Source organism: Apis florea, unplaced genomic scaffold (genome assembly GCF_048593485.1).
Source record: "Apis florea isolate Af1SG1 unplaced genomic scaffold, ASM4859348v1 contig_2492_pilon, whole genome shotgun sequence".
Classification (NCBI taxonomy): Eukaryota; Metazoa; Arthropoda; class Insecta; order Hymenoptera; family Apidae; genus Apis; species Apis florea.
The window spans coordinates 4,919,799-4,939,711 of record NW_028256593.1 but is presented as its reverse complement, the minus strand read 5'-3'; the positions used below and the strand labels follow the sequence as shown (position 1 = coordinate 4,939,711).

Sequence of the window (19,913 nt, the reverse complement as noted above, 5' to 3'; positions counted from 1 at the left end):
GACCCGGGGATCCCACTCTCCTCTGCCTTCGATGCAAACTCGGATCTAGGAGGAAACGAGAGAAAATCATACGCTCCCTTATCGCTCTACAACTCTACTGTCCCTCGACAATCCAATTAATTGCGAATTTTTAAACCCTCTCCTCTCTCTCTCTGTCTCTCTTTCGAAACAAAAAGGAAGGAAGAAAGGAAGAAAGAAGGCGAGATGGGAATTCGTATCGATCTAACCTCTGATCGAGTTGTAAAATTTTTTCTCAAACGGTGGCGCCACCTGATACTGCGCGCAACAACACTTGGGTACACAGTTTTCCCTCTTTTTCAAATCCGTTCGATTTTTAATAGTCGGTTCAAGTTTGGCTTCACCCTCATATCTCTCGAATCTTTTTCTGTCCACGGATTCTCGATATTTTTGTAGTTCATATCTTAATAAAACGAGTTACAACAGTCTCACACTTTTAAAGATATTACATATACGAAAATTACGTAAATTCGTTTTTTCGAGGTTGAGATTCAAGTATTTTAATAAATTCATTTTTTTTTTTTTTTTGAAAGATGAAAATACGGAGGAATGAAAAGTCATTTCCAATTCTCGTCGCACGGTTAGGTCACATGATATATGATTAAGAAAAATGTGTCGTCTCTGATGTATTCAATTAATTAATACATAAGTGTTAATTATATAATATAATTATTGCGAAAAAAAGAAAAAGAAAAAGAAAAAAAAAGTTTCCTCGAGGCAAAAACGGCGATAATTACCGATAATTTTTATTTTCGGTGTGTATATAATTACAAGGTACACTTTAAATGAAGAAAAAAAGAAGAGGGAGGGGGAGGGGTGGGAGGGAGAGAGAGCTTCTGCTACGTGCAATTAAATTCGTGAAAAGTTTTGTGTAATTAGAATCTGTCGTGAATGGAACAAAATAATGAATCTTGGGGGCTTAATTAAAGGGTAATTTAAACACCCCTCGCCCCGATTCCCCCTTCTTCTTCTCTCGTATCACCACGTTTCACCACGTTCGCGAAATATGAAATCAATAATATTCTTAAATTCTTTTTTTTTTTTTTTTTTTTTCTTCTTATCTCTACTAACATACCTTCGTAACCTTGAAATCAAATTTTGTATTATCAACATCGTTAAAATATTTTACAAGTAACGATTTCTATTTATAAAAGCTTGGATTTGCTTGTAATCACGAGGAAATTGAAAATAAACGCTCCACTTTTTCACCGTTCTTCTTCAACCATGTAGAATCCCGTACTGTTTAAGGAATGTAAATTTTCAATTTCCATGAGAAATTGCTAACCTGCCGGATTTTCTGCGAAACTCTCTAAAAAAAAAAATAAATAAATCAGAGATCGAGGGAAGATTCCGTTCCAAAGTCCTGTTATTCCGAGTTTTTTTAAACAGCAGCCTTCCTCTCTTTCTCTCTTTCTCTTTCTCTCTCCCCTCCCCTCAAAATAAAATAGCCGGCGTAAAGAAGCCAATAATGAAATTTGATTACCGTTTTTTAAAGGGCACGGGCAAATCCTTCGAATACAAAGCACCTAATAAAGCGTCTCGTCCTCTCTCCCACGTTCTCAACTTTCTCCTAAAAAGGCCATTAATTTTTTGGTTAAACGATTCCTTCGCAACCGTTCATATCACCGTTTTGAAAAGGTTACAAACGTATAATAATTAACGATGAAATATATTTATTCCGGCTGCTTGAACAAGCTTGTCACTCGAATTCACTTTGGATTTTCAATAAAAAAATTGTTTCAAAGTTGACAAATAATTGCAAGGTTAATATCGGTCGAACATTTTCAAACTTATCAACGGTGTATGGCGAAAAAATATATTTATCGATTTTAAAATGTTTGAAGATGGAAGAAGGAATTTTAAACGTCGAATACATTTTTTTCACTTCATTCGTCATACACCGTTGACGAGCTCGACCGACGCGTATTATTTATCAACTTTGAAACGGGTTAAAACACATCCTCGAGTCGAGACCGAGGAGCAACTAGTGAGCAAAGAGAGCTCCGAGAATTCAATGGGAACAAGATGAGATATCCCGCGTGTAAATATATCAATATTTGTTAATATTAACACTCGAAGAATCGGTAGAGCCAGAACGCCTCTTCACGTGTACGAGATAACACCTCTCGCGAACGAAGATGGCGCATTTTGTCAATGCGATTATCTATCGAGTTGTTCGGAAAGTAATTTCGTTCCTTCACGCGAGTGTCGCTAGTTGAACGTGTTTCGCTGCCGTGAAAATAACGAAACTTACTTTCCGGACAACTCGATACATTTAACACGATCGAATTGAACAACAATGGATTTTATCGAGATCTCATTAGTAATAACCCATCGCGCACATTTGCCCTGAATCACTGAGACAGTTGGACGAGGAAAAATTCATGGAGGATCGAATTTTAGTTTAGACGGTTGGCGAGCAATGAGCGCGGTTATATCGTGGTTATCCAGGGTTACCCAGCCGGTATTCCCGCAAAGGCATTCGATCGTTAGTTAAAGGGCAATCCGTTAAAGGCTTGGAAGAGACGAAGGGGAGACGAATGGGTCTGGTGCACATGGTACGCACCGCCAAGGGGGAGGGGGACGGAGAGAGAGTAGGAACGAAACGCGTCCGGAGGGTCCCGTGCCGGCAGATGAATCCTAAGCAATTTCTCGCTGGTCGGGCCTCTTTGATGCTTTGAACTCTCACCGCGCTAACCGATCCTCCTGGTAATCACGCGGCCCTCGCCACGCCCCGAAAAACACCTTCGATCTCCTCGCGCTGCTCTCTTCTTCGACCTTCTCTCTCATCCTTTTCTTCTTCATTCTCCTTTTCTTCTTCTTCTTCTTCTTCTTCTTCTTCGTCTTCGCTTTGATCCTTTTCTGCGCTCGAAAACACGAGCTCTTCTCTTCCTTTTTTATCCCTTGGCCTCTTTCTCGGGCCATTTTTGCTCGTCTTTGTCTTTCTCCCTCTCTTTCTCTCTCTCTCTCTCTTCATTTTAAGAGTCTGTCCTTTTCGTTCGTTTTCTTGTTTTGCGTTTTTCGCATCTTGCGAGGCTCTCGTAAGAAGAAGAAGAAGAAGAAGAAGAAGAAGAATAGGAGGAGGAGGAAGGCTCCTTTTCGAATACGTCCAGCAGCTCGTTGATCCGCCGCGACTTTTTGATATTCAAAAGGTTCGTTCGGCTTCGTTCCACGACCACCACCACGACCACCACAGGCTGCACGCACGCGCGCAAGCGCACGAGCTGAGTTCGGATGTTTCGCTCCTCGCCACCTGTTTCACTCCTCGTTCGAAAAAGGTTTTTCTACCAGCTTAATACAACCACCCGCCACGCTTTCCCCTTTCGCCCATTCCGTCTACCCCTCGTTTCTTCGGGAACAGTTCCGAATATGTGCCAACTCTTCCAGCTTCTTTTTGCGGTTGTCTTGCGGGATTAATTTTATATTCCTTACTAATTTGACGCACAGTGTATATTATTTTCGACGAAATAAATCGAGTGTATTATTAATAATATTGGCGGGATATATTTAGCGGATCGATTATTCGGTTAAATATAGATATGTTTTTACAGTGTATCTATTATTTTCGAAAATGAATCAGATATAGGATGTATATTATTGATATACTCGTGGGATTGATTAAATGGAATTATTTTTATGTTTAATTTGGCGCGGTGTAATGATTAAAAATGAATTGTTAATATGTTGGTGGAATATTTTTGGAGACTCGATTAAGAATTAAACGAGATTATTTTCGAAAATGAATCAAGCACAGTTACATATATTAATATATTGGTGAGATATGTTTGCAAATTCGATTGTCGTTTCGAATCAGGTACAGTTATATGTATTAATATATTGGTAGAATATTTTTGAAGACTCGATTAGATTAAATGGAATTATTTTTTTCGAAAATAAATCACGTGTAAGGTATATATTATTAATATATTCGAGAAATATCTTTGAAGACTCGATTTGAGTTAAATGGAATTATTTTTACGTCGTTTCGAAAATGAATCAGGTATAAAGTGTACATTATTGATATATTCCTGGGATATCTTTGAAGGATCGATTAAGTGGAATTATTTTTACGTCGTTTCGAAAATGAATCAGGTACAGTTATATGTACAGGGTGTTAATATATTCGTAGGATACCGTTGGATGACTAGAGGTCAAAGTTGCATCCCTTTAAATTTGATATTTCGTTGATATATAAAAAAATATTAACTCGCAAAGTTATAAAACGTGATTATATAATTATAACTCTAATAATGTAAGATGTGACAAAAACTTTCGTGACCGATTTTTCTTCTGCAACGCGTAAATTATATCATTAAAAGTGTCGATTCCAGGGATCAGAAAACAAACAAACAAAATTTGGTGTACAAAAAATATCGGTCGAAGCTTATTTGTTACGAGTGTTCCGTTAGATGAAACGAGACGGAGATAGGACGAGGCGGCGGTGCGACGGAGACAGAGCCTTCTCTCTCTCTCTCTCTCTCTCTTCATAACCTTTACGTTTGTTTTCGCTTCTAGAATCGACTTCTTCTTTGACTTTGAATCGACGACTTGTCGAGACACGTGATTCACAATGAAAGAATGAAAGAATTATCGACGAAGAAGAAGAAGAAGAAGAAGCAAGAAGAAGAAGAGGTCGACAAGAAAATTTTACGTGTTTGATGTAAAATAGAGATCAAAAGGGAGGAGGGGGAATGTAAATGGAAAACGTAGAATGGCGTAGGAAGGGCGAACAGAAGATAAATGGAAATTTGGAATACGTGGGATCCTAGACGCGGCAAACGTCGAAAGTAATAAAATTTCAGGGAGGAGATATGATCCCATTACCGGTCATGATGCCATAATCACAACCGTGGGATCTGATTTCAAGGTTTTGATCGGCGATTCCGGAGATTGTATCTCTAACGACCCCTCTATCCCTCGCCCCTTTCATTTTTCCTTCTTCCTCTTCCTTATCCTCCCGTACAAGATCAAACAAGTACGTACATACATAATCAGTATAAAATTACGCATCTCTTTGTTAAAAAATGTAAAATCATTCTTGTTTTTATGCATTTCTAAAGTTGTGTTCCATTGCTATTAAATAGCTTTACATTAGCCATAAAGTTAATTAGTTTCCATTGAAACAGCTTAAAAGTCTCTCTGTGTATAATAGTTATAATCGAATATTATTTCCTATCTAAAAGATTTTTAGATTCTCATATATCTACAGGGTGTTTTCGAAATTATCGAACGATCGAGGAAAAAAGTAAGATCCTAAGTAAAAAGGAGTGTAAAAAAAAAAAAAAAAAAAAAAACGAAGATGGAAAATGGCACGATGTACCATTTTTTCGCGTGTAATGTGGTTTGTCTAATTTTTTTTTTCTCTTTTTTTTTTTTCTTCGAAATCAAACGCAATGCGTGCAATCTCTTGCTTCCCTTTTTCCCCCAACGAGATTATCAAATAGTTATACGTTACGATATTGTATTATAACACGAGTTATATATTAAATAATATTAATAATAACAACTCGGAGAGGGAATGCAACGCGAAAGAAGGATGGATGGGAGAAAACGCGGGGTTTAATAAGTTTACAGTAGAAGCCGATAATAAAAGGAAATAAAGAAGCGGAATCTCAGATGTTAAACCGAAGAAGAACTATAATCATTAATCAAACTCCCTCGCCCTCCCTTTTCTCGCTCCTCTTCTCGATCCACCCTGAGCGATAAGTAATTCATTAGGCATTGACTGACTCCGTCCGGCCGTCTATTAGGAAGGCCAGCAAGAGGGAAGATCCGTGACGAATTGAGTAAATAATACACGTGAAATTTGAGAAAGTCCTTCGCCGAGAAACTTGCCCACGACCGGGATGGGGGAGAGGGATAATAGAAATAACGATCCACTCCAGACCTGATTAATTTCCTCACCACTCTTCTCTCTCTATATAGATATTCTATCCACGTTTCTTTGAATTTTTTCTTTTCCTTTTTTTTTTTTTTTTATCAAGTGCCACACACTGCCTCGAAAATAAAATACACACACACACACACACATATATATTTATAACCGACTCACCAAATAGAAAACAAGCGAATTGTACACCTCTTCCTTCCAGAACAACTTCCAGACACCGAGAGAGTAACAAACCGAGAACCACCTACCAACTATCTAAACTCATCTTCAAGAACGCTAGAGGAAGAGGCTAGATAGAACAGGATCAAGGACACAAGAAGGCACAGAGGAACAGCCGTGGAAGAGAAGCAAGAAGAGGTGAAATAGCCGAGGAGAGAAGCGAAGAAAGAGAAGGAGGAGGAGGAGAAAGAAGAAGAAGAAGAAGAAGAAGAAGAAGAAGAGGAGGAGAAGAAGAGGAGAAAGAGAGAAGCGTGGAAGGAGGGAGAAGGATGCTCCTAATTCGCAGTTCGGGGCGTGGTTTTTTTTCGTAGACAGAGAGGGACAGAGGGTGGGCTGGAGGTTGGAGCGAGGGAGATGGGAAGGCAGGCACAAAGCGAGCTGAGGTATAAATTGGTTTGTTTGCCGCGGAGATAAAAGGGGCCGCTAAATGTTATCTTTAAGGTGTCGGATCAACGCAAATGTGGCTGAGTTACTCGTAATTATAGTATACACGGGCCGAGACCCTCGGCCTCTACCTGCCGCGCCATCGCCCTCCCGCTCTCCTCCCTCCTTCTCTCCCTTCCACCCTTCCGCCTCGCTCCTTCTCGCTCCTTCTGCCGCCTCGTTTCACCCCATTGGCGTAACTATCGACCGAGATCGACCGATCTGCAACGGATCGAGACCGTGCTTGCTCGGTTAGCTTAGGTTAGGTTAGGTTAGGTTAGGTTAGGTTAGGTTAGCTTGCCCTGAAAAGGAGTGGGGCGCGCCTCCTTCCCCCCCTCCACTCTCGTACGACATCGAGCATCGAGATCACGCTCGTTCGGATGAGATTCGATCGATCTTGCGATTTTTTTTTTTTTCGAGAGAGAGAGATAATGGATGGAATTTTTCGAATTAGATATAATTCGATATTCGGCTCTCTTTTCATGTTCGATCGAGGACCCACTCGAATGTCGAGTATCGGCATTTTTGATTTTTTTTCGAAATTTTTGTCAAGTATCAAGGGGTTATGATGAGGCGAGGGAGAGATTTGAAACGAACGATAATTTATATATAGGATTGATTTCGATTAGGTTGTTGATTAAATTTTTGAAGATTTTATTCTTTTCGAGAATTAATCTTGCGAATTAATTTAATGGGGATTGGGGATTTGGTGTGTTACTATGTAACGATGTAAAAGCTACGCGATACGCAAGATGCAAGAGAAATTCATTCATTCTGACTGAGTTTATACGAAAGTTATTACAGTACGATATCTGTAATTGGAAATTAATATGTGAATGAAAATAGATATTTTTTTTTTCTTTTTCTTTTTTTTTTTTTTTTTTTTCTTTTTTCTTTTTTCTTTTAATCTCCACATCTTTTCATAGAAATTTATTTCAATATCTATAGTTATTAATCATAAACGTGTAATTCAAAAAGCATTCTTCTTGAAAAGTAATGGGCATGACTAACATGTTGGTATGTCGGTAACCAAACTTGTCAGCTGTCAGAATGATTTCACGGATATATATTTACGTACTTACTTACATATGTCTTATTATGGTTCATGGGACATTTCATATGAAATCTTTACCATTACGTGTTTCTTTATTATCTAAAAGGTACAATGACAAATTTCATTTGTAATAAATTATGATCAACGTTAATGGGTGTAATAATGAAACATGTAGATATGTTAACAATAGTATTAAATATTTACTTACCTTTTACAATAAAATAAAAATGTATTGAGATATGGAATCGGAGAATATAAATTATGACGCATCATTTTTAAAAGTCGTTCGTATTACGCGCATGTTAGCACGTAGCAACAGCATGCGCAGGGGAATTAACAGGGAGAATTAACGGCTAGAAATCCAATTATAAGTTTAAAAATTTAGAAATGATTTCAAAATATACAAGTACTTTATATTTTGATGATAATATTTATACGTGTAATAATAAAATTATTGGTATTGGTTTTAAACATAGTTTTTTAATATCTTACGAGGTATTAAATTAATTTAAAAAATCGATTTCAAATTATTTCATTTAAATTATGCGTCTTTAATCAATTCGAGATTAATAAGTTATTATAAAGTTAATCCTTTTCCTTTTTATGATCAATGTTATATCCTTATCGTTAAAGTTTTCTTTCTCAAAGAAATTTAGGGGAAATACTTTTTATTTAAAACACAAGATATTTAAATGAAAAAAAATGGTAAATTTGTTTAACACGTAATTTTAACAAATATTTTAAATTTATTGCATATTGATTGTGTATTAAAAATTCGCAATACGTACAAGATAAAATATGCAAAATATATTTAAATCAAATTACTCGTATACACAATTTGAAAACAATTTATACTCATCTCGTGGTTTTTGAAGATGTTACGCCAATGGGAATGCTTTTTATCTCAGTTTCCAACAAGATGGGACTCCCCATTGGTGCGGCTTGAAACAGCCCCGCGTACAGTGGGGCCAACATTATAGTACAAAATAATAATTCATAAATTATACGCGCCACGACCGTTTAGAGGCTTAGGTATACAGCTCACTGCACATGCAGGTGATTTTGGTGCAGGTATATCAATAAGCCTCGCTAGCTGTGTAACTATCATATAGGGTGATTTAAAATTAATTTCATTATTTTTTCATACTTTTTTACACTTGACATAAACGTGTATTAAAAAACATTTCGATTTTATAGTTTATCCGATATTGTTCGAGGATTGTAACCTTTTAATAATAATATAAAATTTAATGTAAAAAAAAAAAGAAGGAAAGTATTTTTTAAATTTTAATAATAATAAAATAAAACTGTTATAATATTTTAATAATTGTAATATGAATATACGCAATGTGAATGTATAAGTAATGAAAAGTGGTTATTTTAAATAACTTGACAATTTACATTCTAATTAACTTGTTATTTTATAAAATTGATATACAATAAAAATAAAATATATATTTTTTGAGAAAATAATTTTAAACGTTTAATTTAAAAATTCACGTATAGTATCTGGCGGCACTGTTTTAATTTATTTTTATATCGTATTGGTCTTGTGCTTTCACTTTTCACTTTTCAAATATATCTTGTAAATGTATATGATCAACGTATTATTATAACGTGTTATAATTCTTCTATGCTTCGAGAATATATTGAAGCTTTTAAACAAAAATGATGAAAATGTGTTCAATTGATATCTCGTGTTTCGTTTGTGATTATGTATCGAGAGCAAGAATAGATAAGGAAAATCAATAATGAAAGAAGGATAAAGATAAAGTAAAAATTAGAGAATTAGCGCCATCTCTAGAGTGTCGATGAATGAAATTAATATATAGACAAGAAGAGCAAATAATAGAAGGAAGATAGAGATAGAATAAGAATTGGTTATAAAAGCCATCTCTTGAGTGTTAAAAAAAAGAACTTTTTAAAAACACTTAAGAGATGGTACTTATTAATTATTCTACTTTATCTTTTGATGAGACATATCCGATATCCAAGAGATGGCGTTGATTTTCAATTTCTATTCTACTTTATCTTCGAAGTATCTATCTTTTATCTTCATAATTTTCAATTTTTACTCTATGTTATCCTATTGTTGAAAAGATGTCTTTAACACTCAAAAGATGGTACTGATAATCATATCCTATATTATTTCTATCTCTCTCTTATCTCTCATTTGCTCTATCTAAACTTGCTCTGCAAAATTTACGCGCTCAAGAAACGGTTCCTATATATAATTATATTGTATTTTGTGTTTAACCTAATTTTGAAAGTTAATCTTATTTATCTTCTAGTTAAAAAAAAAATTCAAAATAGATTAGAAATATAGATATCTTATATTTCATGTATATATCGTATAGTATCGTATAATATTATTTATTATCGATAAATATAATTTAATATTTTGAGGTTACGTTCTATAAGAATATTGATTCTGATCGGCAAATTTTAAAATTATAACAAAAGTGCTGAATAACGATTGAATAATAGTCTGAAGAAAATATGGAAAATCAATCAGAAGAAATGGAAAAAAACAAATGTGATTTGAAATTTCATGAATTTATGGCAGAAATTGGTGACTTGTCAATTGTTTGTCATATAATTAAAATGGAAGATTCTCTTTATGTGTGGATAGGCAATTGTAATGAAAATGTTATGAATGATTTATCTTTTGCAATTAAATCACCATATGAAAAGGAACCACTTACAACGAAGATAATGGGATCAATTGTCAATGATTGTTCGAGTAATCTTGCTAAAAGACTTTCAAAAAAACTTTCAATGCCCGTTTACATCAGCTTTAATGTTCAGGTTGATAATTTTTCTTTACTTGGTATTGAAAGAAGACTACAAGATGAATTTAAGTTACATCCTGAGATTTTTTGAACTTGATATTAATCAATTATGTTATATAAATCTACACTAAACATAATATTTTTATATAAAATGTAATTTCAATTTATATATTTTTTGTATTGCAATGTGTAAAAAAATGTTTGTTTATTTGTTTTAAGAAATTCAAAATTTTGTAAATAAAATTATTTTCTATAAATAATTTAATTTTGAATTGATAATGTAAATGGATATACAAATAAAAAAATTATGCATATAATAAAATGATTACTTTATTTAAATTTTGATATTAAAACATTCACATCTCAAATTTGTATAGAAAAAGTTAAATAATGATATGATTTTCACATTTTTTAAAAATATGTAAACAATGTAAATTCACTTATTTTTCTTTTTTAATAAAATCGTATTTTTAATGTAGATATTAATTGATCTTTTGATATTTATTAGCCAACTTGTCAACTCTACATAGTATCTAGTAAATACTCTAGAGATTTTTTGTGCAATAAGTATTGTAATCCTTAAGGACTAACTTCAGTTCGTGCCGTCAAAAACACGTGGTTATTTGCTCATTGATTTCAACATTTATCCAGAATTGCACATGTGATTTAATTTTATATTTTCAAAAATGTTTTTACAAAGTTTGACAACTTTTATTAAGAAAAAGAAAAATTATGCTGAGAAACTAGCGTCTTTTGAAATTGATAGAGTAAGCATGAAAATTTTTTTTTAAGTATTTTAAATATATTCTTTTAGTTTGTAAACATCGTATTTAATATTTTCTTTATTCTTGTTTTTTTTTGTTGTTACTATTTTTTATTCTATAAATTTTGCTTAGATTTTTTTTTTATATATTATATTATTTTTAATAATAAGATTTTTTGATATTATTTTCATCTAATTATAACATATTAAAAGAAAACGATCTTTAATTTCCACATGTATAATATCCTTTTTAATTTAATAAAAATTATTATGTTTAATGAATGAGTATAATATATAAGTTATATATAAAAATTTATAAAAAAATAGAAAATTTCTTTTATTTTATTTATTACTTATATTTAGATTTATATATATGTTTATATGTATTAAAATAATTTATTAAATTATTAATTTTTTTGTCATTGAAATAATTTATTAAATTTACTAAATATAACATTCTCATCAAATGTATTGTATTAGCTGGTGTATTATCTTTATTAATCTAAAATTGTTATACATAATATGATGTAATTATATTATAGGAACCAAACAAAGATGAGTACAAAAAAATTTTAGATATTTTGTGTGAATTTTTAATGAATCCAAAATCTACGGAAGATATTGCTGAATGTTTTCCACAATTATTGCCTATATTAATCTCTACAAGTATCTCAATGGAAAAAATTTCTTTTGATGATGGAGATTCACTTCATAAATTAAATTCTGTCATTTTAGGAAAACTACTTTGTAAAAATCAAGATTTGTTAATGTATGTATATTTTTATAATTCTTTATATTGTAATATTTTATATTTTATATTTATATTTTCCTATTGTATAATTTATTATATATATATATATATATACATAATATATATATATACATATATATATATAAATTATATATATTAATACAAATATATATATTATTTTTTTATATCAATATGAGAAATTATTATCATTAAAGTTACTACTTATAAAATTATCTTCTCATATTTTTAAGTAAATTTATTTTATGTGAAATAATATTTTATTTAACATTATGATTTTTCTGTGTTCCATAATATTTTAGGTTGAATATTGAAGAGTGGAGAAATTCATACAAGGATGCAAATAATAATTTTCCAATACTTTGCAATTTATTAGACTTTTTTTGCTACTTGAATTTAAAAATATTTATTCTTAAAATATGTAATGAATGTAAAATATATTTGGAAAAAATTAAAGTTTTTTATAATATAGTATTTTGTGTGTTTTCTTAGCAATATTATCAATGCAGTTCAAACAAGTAATTTAAATATTTAAATGATTAAATATATTAATAAAGATTGATTAGATATATATAGAAATTTATGAAATTAATATAAAATATTTTTGGATAAAAAATAAATTGGTATTATTTTATTACAGATTTGTTCTACATTATTTTGAGTTAAATCCAGCTCCATTTGAATCTATAGAAGTTGATTATAGTCCATCTTCAAAGCGATGTAATAAACGAAAAATAACATCTTTTATAGAAGTATCTGATTATGATTTAGTAACTGCTTGTTATGATATTCTATGTAGTGCATCAATGCATTTTAAACACATATGGAATTGGTCTAAATTTTATAAATATTTAATTCATGAAGATGAAGGTGTTAGATGGTAAGATATATAAAATTAAATATTAATAAATGATTAAATTTAAATAATAAATGTTTATGAAAGAAATGTATAAAAATAATTTTTAATTATTTTTCAGGATAGCAATAAATTGCATTGCTGTTGTGTTAGGAATGTCGGAATCTTGCTATTTATCTCGTGCAAATGATTTTCTTTCAAAAATTCAACAATTCTTTATTGAAAGTAAAGAAATTAATAAACATAATGTAACATTTGAAGATATCAAAGAAATAGATCAAATTTTTGATGTACCTTCAGTAGTATCTATTGGAGGAATATTACTTCCAGTATTTGAAAAATCTAAATGTAAAAATGATTTGAATCTAGTTCCTGTACCATCTACACGACAAAACTTGCAGAACTTAGCTTTTGCAATATCTTCAAATAATTGTGTATGTTTACAAGGTGCAGTTGGTTCAGGAAAGACTGCATTAGTAGAATTTTTAGCACATGCTACTGGTCATGATGCACAAAATTTTGCAAAAGTACAATTAGGTGATCAAACAGATTCTAAAATGTTATTGGGAATGTACAGATGTACTGAAATTCCTGGAGAATTTTTATGGCAACCAGGGATATTGACTGAAGCTGTGTTATCTGGCAAATGGCTGCTTTTGGAAGATATTGATTGTGCTGCATCAGATGTTCTTAGTGTGATTGGACAACTTGTAGAAACTAAAACATTATCAGTTCCTGGTTACAGAGATTTAATACACATAAAAAGTGGATTTCAATTGTTTGTTACAAGAAGATTGATTTCTGGAGGAACACAAAAATCACTTCAAATGCCAATACAGAAAGAATGGTCTTGTGTTAATGTAGAATCTTTATCAAAAAAAGAACTTGTGACAATAGTTCAAACTTTATTTCCAGTATTACATACAGTAGCTACAAGAATTGTTGATGTATTTTTATTATTTTCTGCTGGAAATCATGAAGATGAAATTGAAATGATTAATATAAAGAATTCTCGACAAATTTCTACCAGGGATTTGATTAAATGGTGTTCCAGAGCTATTATTGATTTTGATGTATCTTCACCTATTTCGGCATTGAAAATCTTTCAAGATGCTTTGGATGTTTTTTGTTGTTCTATATCAAATTCTGTACAACGTTTAAATTTGGCAATAGCAGTAGCGCATAAATTAGGTATTGTAAAAACAAAAGCTGAATTTTTTGTTGAAATACATAAACCATCTGTAAATATTCACAAAAAATGTCTCATTGTTGGTAGAGCAAAGTTAGAAATAAAAAAATCTGACAAAGTTAAATTAGAATCAAAAAATTCAAATTTTTCTTATACAAGACCATCCGTTTGTCTTTTAGAACGAATAGCTAGTTGTATTATTCAAAAAGAACCAGTTCTTTTAGTTGGAGAGACTGGAACAGGCAAAACAAGTTGTGTACAATATCTTGCGCAAATAACAGGCCATAAATTAATAGTAATAAATATGAATCAGCAAAGTGAAAGTACAGATTTACTTGGTGGTTATAAACCAGTAGATCTTAAACTTTTGATCCTTCCAATTCGTGAAGAATTTGAAATTTTATTTCGATCGTATTTTGCAATTGAACCAAATCTAAAATTTTTGAATCATATCGGATATTGCTTTGAAGAAAGAAAATGGAAAACATTGACTACTTTAATGATTCATAGCACTAATGCTGCTTTAAGAAGATTGAGAGCATCTATGAAAAATCAAGATGAGGTAAAAGTTTTAAAGAAATGGGAAAATATAGCACAGAAATTAGAAAAACTTCAATCTCAAGTGCAAAGTCAATATTCCTTAGCATTTTCTTTTGTAGAAGGTAGTTTAATAAAAGCATTAAAGAATGGAGATTGGGTTTTATTAGATGAAATTAATTTGGCTACTGCAGAAACATTGGAATGTCTTTCTGGTTTATTGGAAGGATCCTGTGGATCTCTATCTTTGTTAGAGCGTGGAGATAAAGAACCTATAAAAAGACATAAAGATTTTGCAATATTTGCTTGTATGAATCCTGCAACAGATGTTGGTAAAAAAGATTTGCCAGTAGGATTAAGAAATAGATTTACAGAATTTTTTGTTGATGAACTTATAGAGAAATCAGATTTAGAACTTTTAGTAAGTTCATATTTGAATGATTTAAATCTTCCATCAGGAAAAATTGAAAGCATTGTCAAATTTTACTTAAATGTCAGGAAAGAAGCAGAAACTACTCTTCTTGATGGAACTGGACATAAACCACATTATAGTTTGAGAACTTTGTGTCGAGCTTTAAATGTATCTGCACAAAATCCTTGTGCAAATGCACTGAGATCTTTATATGAAGCATTTTGTTTAAGTTTTCTAACACAATTAGATAGTAACTCTTATCCCATAGTACATAAAATGATTGTAAAAGCTATCTTAGGAGATAAAAATGCAAGTGCTATTATTGGAATTCCAATTCCAAGACCACATGGTTCTGTTGATAATTTTATCTGCTTTGAAGGCTATTGGATTCCTAAAGGTGATCTTGATCCAAAAATTCCAGAAAATTATATTCTTACAGAAACAGTCAAACAAAATTTGAAAGATTTAGTACGAGTAGTATCAATAGGTAAAATACCTGTACTATTGCAAGGTGACACTTCTGTTGGAAAAACTAGTTTGATTACATATTTGGCAAAAGCTTCTGGACATGTCTGTGTTAGAATTAATAATCATGAACACACTGATTTACAAGAATATGTTGGTACTTATATTGCTGATTCTACTGGAAAGTTGGTCTTTAAAGAGGGTATTCTAGTAGATGCTATGCGAAAAGGATATTGGATAATTTTGGACGAATTAAATTTAGCACCTAGCGATGTTTTAGAAGCTTTGAACAGAGTTCTTGATGATAATAGAGAATTGTTTATTCCTGAAACTCAACAAGTTGTAAAAGCACATAATAATTTCATGTTATTTGCTACTCAAAACCCTCCAGGTTTATATGGTGGAAGAAAAATATTATCACGTGCATTTCGAAATAGATTTGTTGAGTTACATTTTGATGAAATTCCATCTAAAGAACTTCAAGTAATTTTGCATAAAAGATGTAAGATGCCAGAAACATATTGTAAACAAGTAATCAATGTAATGACAGAACTTCAAATACGAAGAAAGAGTACTGCAACTTTTGCTGGAAAGAAGGGTTTTATAACTCTTAGAGATTTGTTTCGTTGGGCTGAAAGATATCATCTCGCACCCGATACTGGAAGCACTTTGTATGATTGGAGTCAACATTTAGCTGATGAAGGATATTTAGTTCTTTCTTCAAAAGTTCGTCATCCTGATGAATGTTTAGAAATTATACAAGTATTAAAGAAACATTTAAGAAGAGATGTTGATCCAGATGCTTTATTTTCACTTTCTGAAAAAACTTCTACTGTTACTAAGCCAATTTTGGAATCTCTTTTGTCAAAAAAGATCCCAGGATTTGAACATTTAGTTTGGACATATCAAATGCGTAAAATGGCAGTACTTCTTTCAAAAGCCTGTGACTTTAAAGAACCAGTTCTTCTAATTGGTGAAACAGGGGGTGGAAAAACTACAGTTTGCCAACTATTATCTGTAATTAGACACCAGGAACTTAGTATTGTCAATTGTCATATGCATACAGAAGCTTCAGATTTTCTTGGAAGTCTTCGTCCAGTCAGAGAACATGGAGAAAATCAGAAATTGTTTGAATGGGTTGATGGTCCTTTAGTGAAATCTATGAAAAATGGAGGCTTTTTTTTAATAGATGAAATTTCTTTAGCGGATGATAGTGTACTTGAACGATTGAACTCTCTTTTAGAACCTGAACGTAAACTTTTAATCGCTGAAAAACCATCGTCCGAAGAAAATGCAACAGTCACTGCTCATGAAAATTTTATTTTCGTTGGTACAATGAATCCTGGCGGTGACTACGGTAAAAAAGAACTTTCACCAGCCCTTAGAAATAGATTTACGGAAATTTGGTGCGAAGGTTGTGTTTCAATGGATGATCTTAAATACATTATAGAACATAATTTACATAAGGAATTCAAGAAAAATATTTCTACAGCGATAATAGAGTTTATTAAATGGTTACAATCTATGGAAATAGGGAAAAAACTTGTTGTTAGTGTCAGAGATATACTTACATGGGTCAATTTTGTTAATTGTTGTGAAAATTTAAAAATAGGAGATGCCTTCTTCCATGGTGCAGCTTTAAGTTATATCGATGGACTTGGATCTGGTTTAACTGCTGCAGAAAATTCAAGAAAATTAAAAGATTTTAAGGATTCAGCATTGAAATTTATTGAACAGCAAATACAAAATACATTAAAATCTGAATTAATATTAAATTATAAGGAATTTGATATTGAATACCATAAAGATAAATTTGGAATACATCCATTTTACGTGAAGAAGAGAAACGAACAAATTCCAAGCAATATACAATTTGCTTTTTCAAGCCCAACAACAAAAATGAATACTCTAAAAGTTTTACGTGCTTTACAGTTAAGGAAACCAATCTTATTGGAAGGTAGTCCAGGAGTTGGCAAAACTAGTTTAGTTTCTGCACTTGCTAGAGCATCTGGACATCATCTTCTTAGATTAAATCTAAGCGATCAAACAGATATTTCGGATTTATTTGGAGCTGATTTACCAGTGGAAGGAGGGAAGCCTGGTGAATTTTCATGGAGGGATGGTCCTTTTTTAAGAGCTTTCAAAAATGGAGATTGGATTCTTCTGGATGAATTAAATCTTGCGTCCCAGTCAGTTCTCGAAGGATTAAATGCCTGTCTTGATCATCGTGGTGAAATTTACATTCCAGAATTAGGAATGACTTTTATTGTGAAATCAGGAACTCGATTATTCGGCTGTCAAAATCCTCTTCGTCAAGGTGGAGCTAGAAGAGGTCTTCCAAAATCATTTTTGAATCGTTTTACACAAGTAAGATATCTTTTTAAATTTTGTTCAAAACAGTAATACATTGTTTAGCACGCTATATAAAATTTTTTGTTAAAGATTTTTTAAGAATTTTTTTAAATCAAAATATATAAAAAAAATTTAATCTAATATATTCTGATCATTGTTTATACGTGTAATTAATTTCACGTTACGATCGGCTATTGGGATCAATAGTAACTACAACTGCCACTAGGTGGCTTCTAATGTCGCTAGACATTCTCGCTGCCAAAAGCGGTACATTAACATATATGATATCGGGTTCAGAATTAGCTTCATTCTCTGGAATATGCATTTTTTAATAATTATATTTTATTTTTATTTTTTATTTATTTTTTTTTTAAAGAAGATTATAAAGAATCTTTTTTTTTTTTTATGTTTTCCAAGTGAAGTCATATAACGAAAGTTGTTAGTTTTCTTTTGTAAAATTCATTTCATCTTTTATGATGTACTCCTATAATCCATTATTCCTTATATTTATAACGTTAATTAGACTGTAGAATATAAGAAAAGGGATAATATTAAAAAAATTGGAGTATAAAATTTAAAATATTAATAAATTATTAAAGTAGATTAGAGAAATTAAGGATTTTGCAGTTTTTTTTTTTAATGTTCCGGGTATATTTAAGAATATTGGTTATTATTGAATCATTTTTCCTTCTTATTTGTAGTATTTATAATAAAACTAAATATTATTGATCTTATTATAATTGTTTTTAAAGGACGGAATTGTAGGACTTTGTTTTTCGTAATACGAAATATTTATAATTTAAAGCTAAAATATTATAAACAAATTTGATAAATATATAGAAATAATAGATGGATGAAAATAGAATTTATCAGAAATTTTTTTCTATTCGACTTTTTATTTTTTGTTTAGGTTTTTGTAGATGCTCTCGAACAAAGCGATTTAAAGTTCATTCTAAATGTTCAATTTCCGGAGTTACCAGAAGATTTACTCGATAAGATGATACAGTTTAATGAAGAATTAAGCTCTCAGATTGGAATTACCTGGGGCCATTCAGGATCACCTTGGGAAATGAACCTTAGAGATGTTACCAGATGGTGTGAAATAATGATGGCAGGTTTTAAATTGTGTAAAGAAAAGATATTCAATCCTGGAAATGGTGCTCAGTTAATTTATATAAATAGAATGAGAACTAATGAAGATAAAAAAAAGGTAATGTATAATATATAATATTTTTAATATTTGGTATATCAAATATTCTTCTTTATATAATTTATTTCTTAGTGTATAATAATATATGTATATTGCTGTAAATTTTTTTTCTAATATTTTACATATTTTTTTAATTTTATTAATCTAAAATTAATTTTAATTTTTTTTTTTTTGTTAAATTACAGATAATCGACATATATAACAGGATATTTTCTCGGAATGATTGGCGTTTACCAGATACAGAATTTCCAATTCACTTGACGAAAGAGAAGATTTTTTTGGGAGATGAAGTATTGGATCGTAACGATTCTGCGATCTATGAGAACAATGATTTGTTGCTTCTAAGGGAACAAAAAATTGTTCTTAAAGGACTTGCACAATGTGTTAACATGAATTGGATGTCTATTCTCGTAAGTTTTTAAAGTAATCTTATTCTTTAGTAAAATTATGATTTAAAAATTATTTTTATTTTATTCTTTTTTACGTATATTTTACGTATAATGATAATAATAATTTTAAATGAAAATTTTTATAAAGGTTTTGGAAAAAAGTGAGATCATAATTTTTAAATAAAAATATTTTATTGTTTTATTTTATTTATTTTTTTATTGATTGTAATTAAAATACTGTTATAATATTGTAATTATTAATTCTACGATAGATTGGAGGATCTGGAACTGGGAAAAGCAGTCTCGTTCATCTTCTCGCAAACTTGACTGGACGGAAGCTCAAATCGCTTGTCGTAAATTCTGCGATGGACACTACGGAAATTTTGGGTGGCTTCGAGCAGGTAAGTCATTTTATAAAAATAATTATTTTTTAACATTACACTTCGATGACATGATTTTTACTTCATGTTAAATATAGAAAATTCTGTAAATATTGCAACTATATTGGTGCAATATTAAAATTTTATCTTGGGATTTAATTAGAAATTTTAAAAATACGAGTATATTGTTTTTGT

General features: G+C 31.0%; 2 protein-coding genes and 1 long non-coding RNA gene across 3 annotated transcripts in view; 2 read left to right on the top strand and 1 right to left on the bottom strand.

Annotated features, from left to right (window-relative positions):
• The first annotated feature begins 9,667 nt into the window (after window positions 1-9,667).
• Window positions 9,668-10,718, top strand: LOC105735332 (proteasome assembly chaperone 4). The gene has a single exon (XM_012486026.3). The coding sequence runs from the start codon at window positions 10,104-10,106 to the stop codon at window positions 10,485-10,487; it is 384 nt and encodes a 127-aa protein (XP_012341480.1). The 5' UTR covers window positions 9,668-10,103; the 3' UTR covers window positions 10,488-10,718.
• Window positions 10,719-10,991: 273 nt separating this feature from the next.
• LOC100864473 (midasin) overlaps window positions 10,992-19,913 on the top strand; it is a 102,970-nt gene continuing 94,048 nt past the window's right edge. Inside the window, 7 exon segments of the mRNA XM_086906269.1 lie at window positions 10,992-11,163; window positions 11,702-11,928; window positions 12,569-12,808; window positions 12,906-17,754; window positions 18,650-18,949; window positions 19,135-19,359; window positions 19,611-19,739. Coding sequence (XP_086762395.1) covers window positions 11,083-11,163; window positions 11,702-11,928; window positions 12,569-12,808; window positions 12,906-17,754; window positions 18,650-18,949; window positions 19,135-19,359; window positions 19,611-19,739 — 6,051 coding nt within the window. The 5' untranslated portion in view covers window positions 10,992-11,082.
• Window positions 16,871-17,963, bottom strand: LOC147657949 (uncharacterized). Its single transcript, XR_015291623.1, has 2 exons — window positions 17,468-17,963; window positions 16,871-17,062 (listed from the first exon to the last, which is right to left on the bottom strand). It is a non-coding gene; the product is annotated as an uncharacterized LOC147657949 (long non-coding RNA).

Excerpts from the sequence above, each read along its gene's own strand:
- LOC105735332 (XM_012486026.3), top strand. The coding sequence starts at position 10,104 with ATGGAAAATCAATCAGAAGAAATGGAAAAAAACAAATGTGATTTGAAA.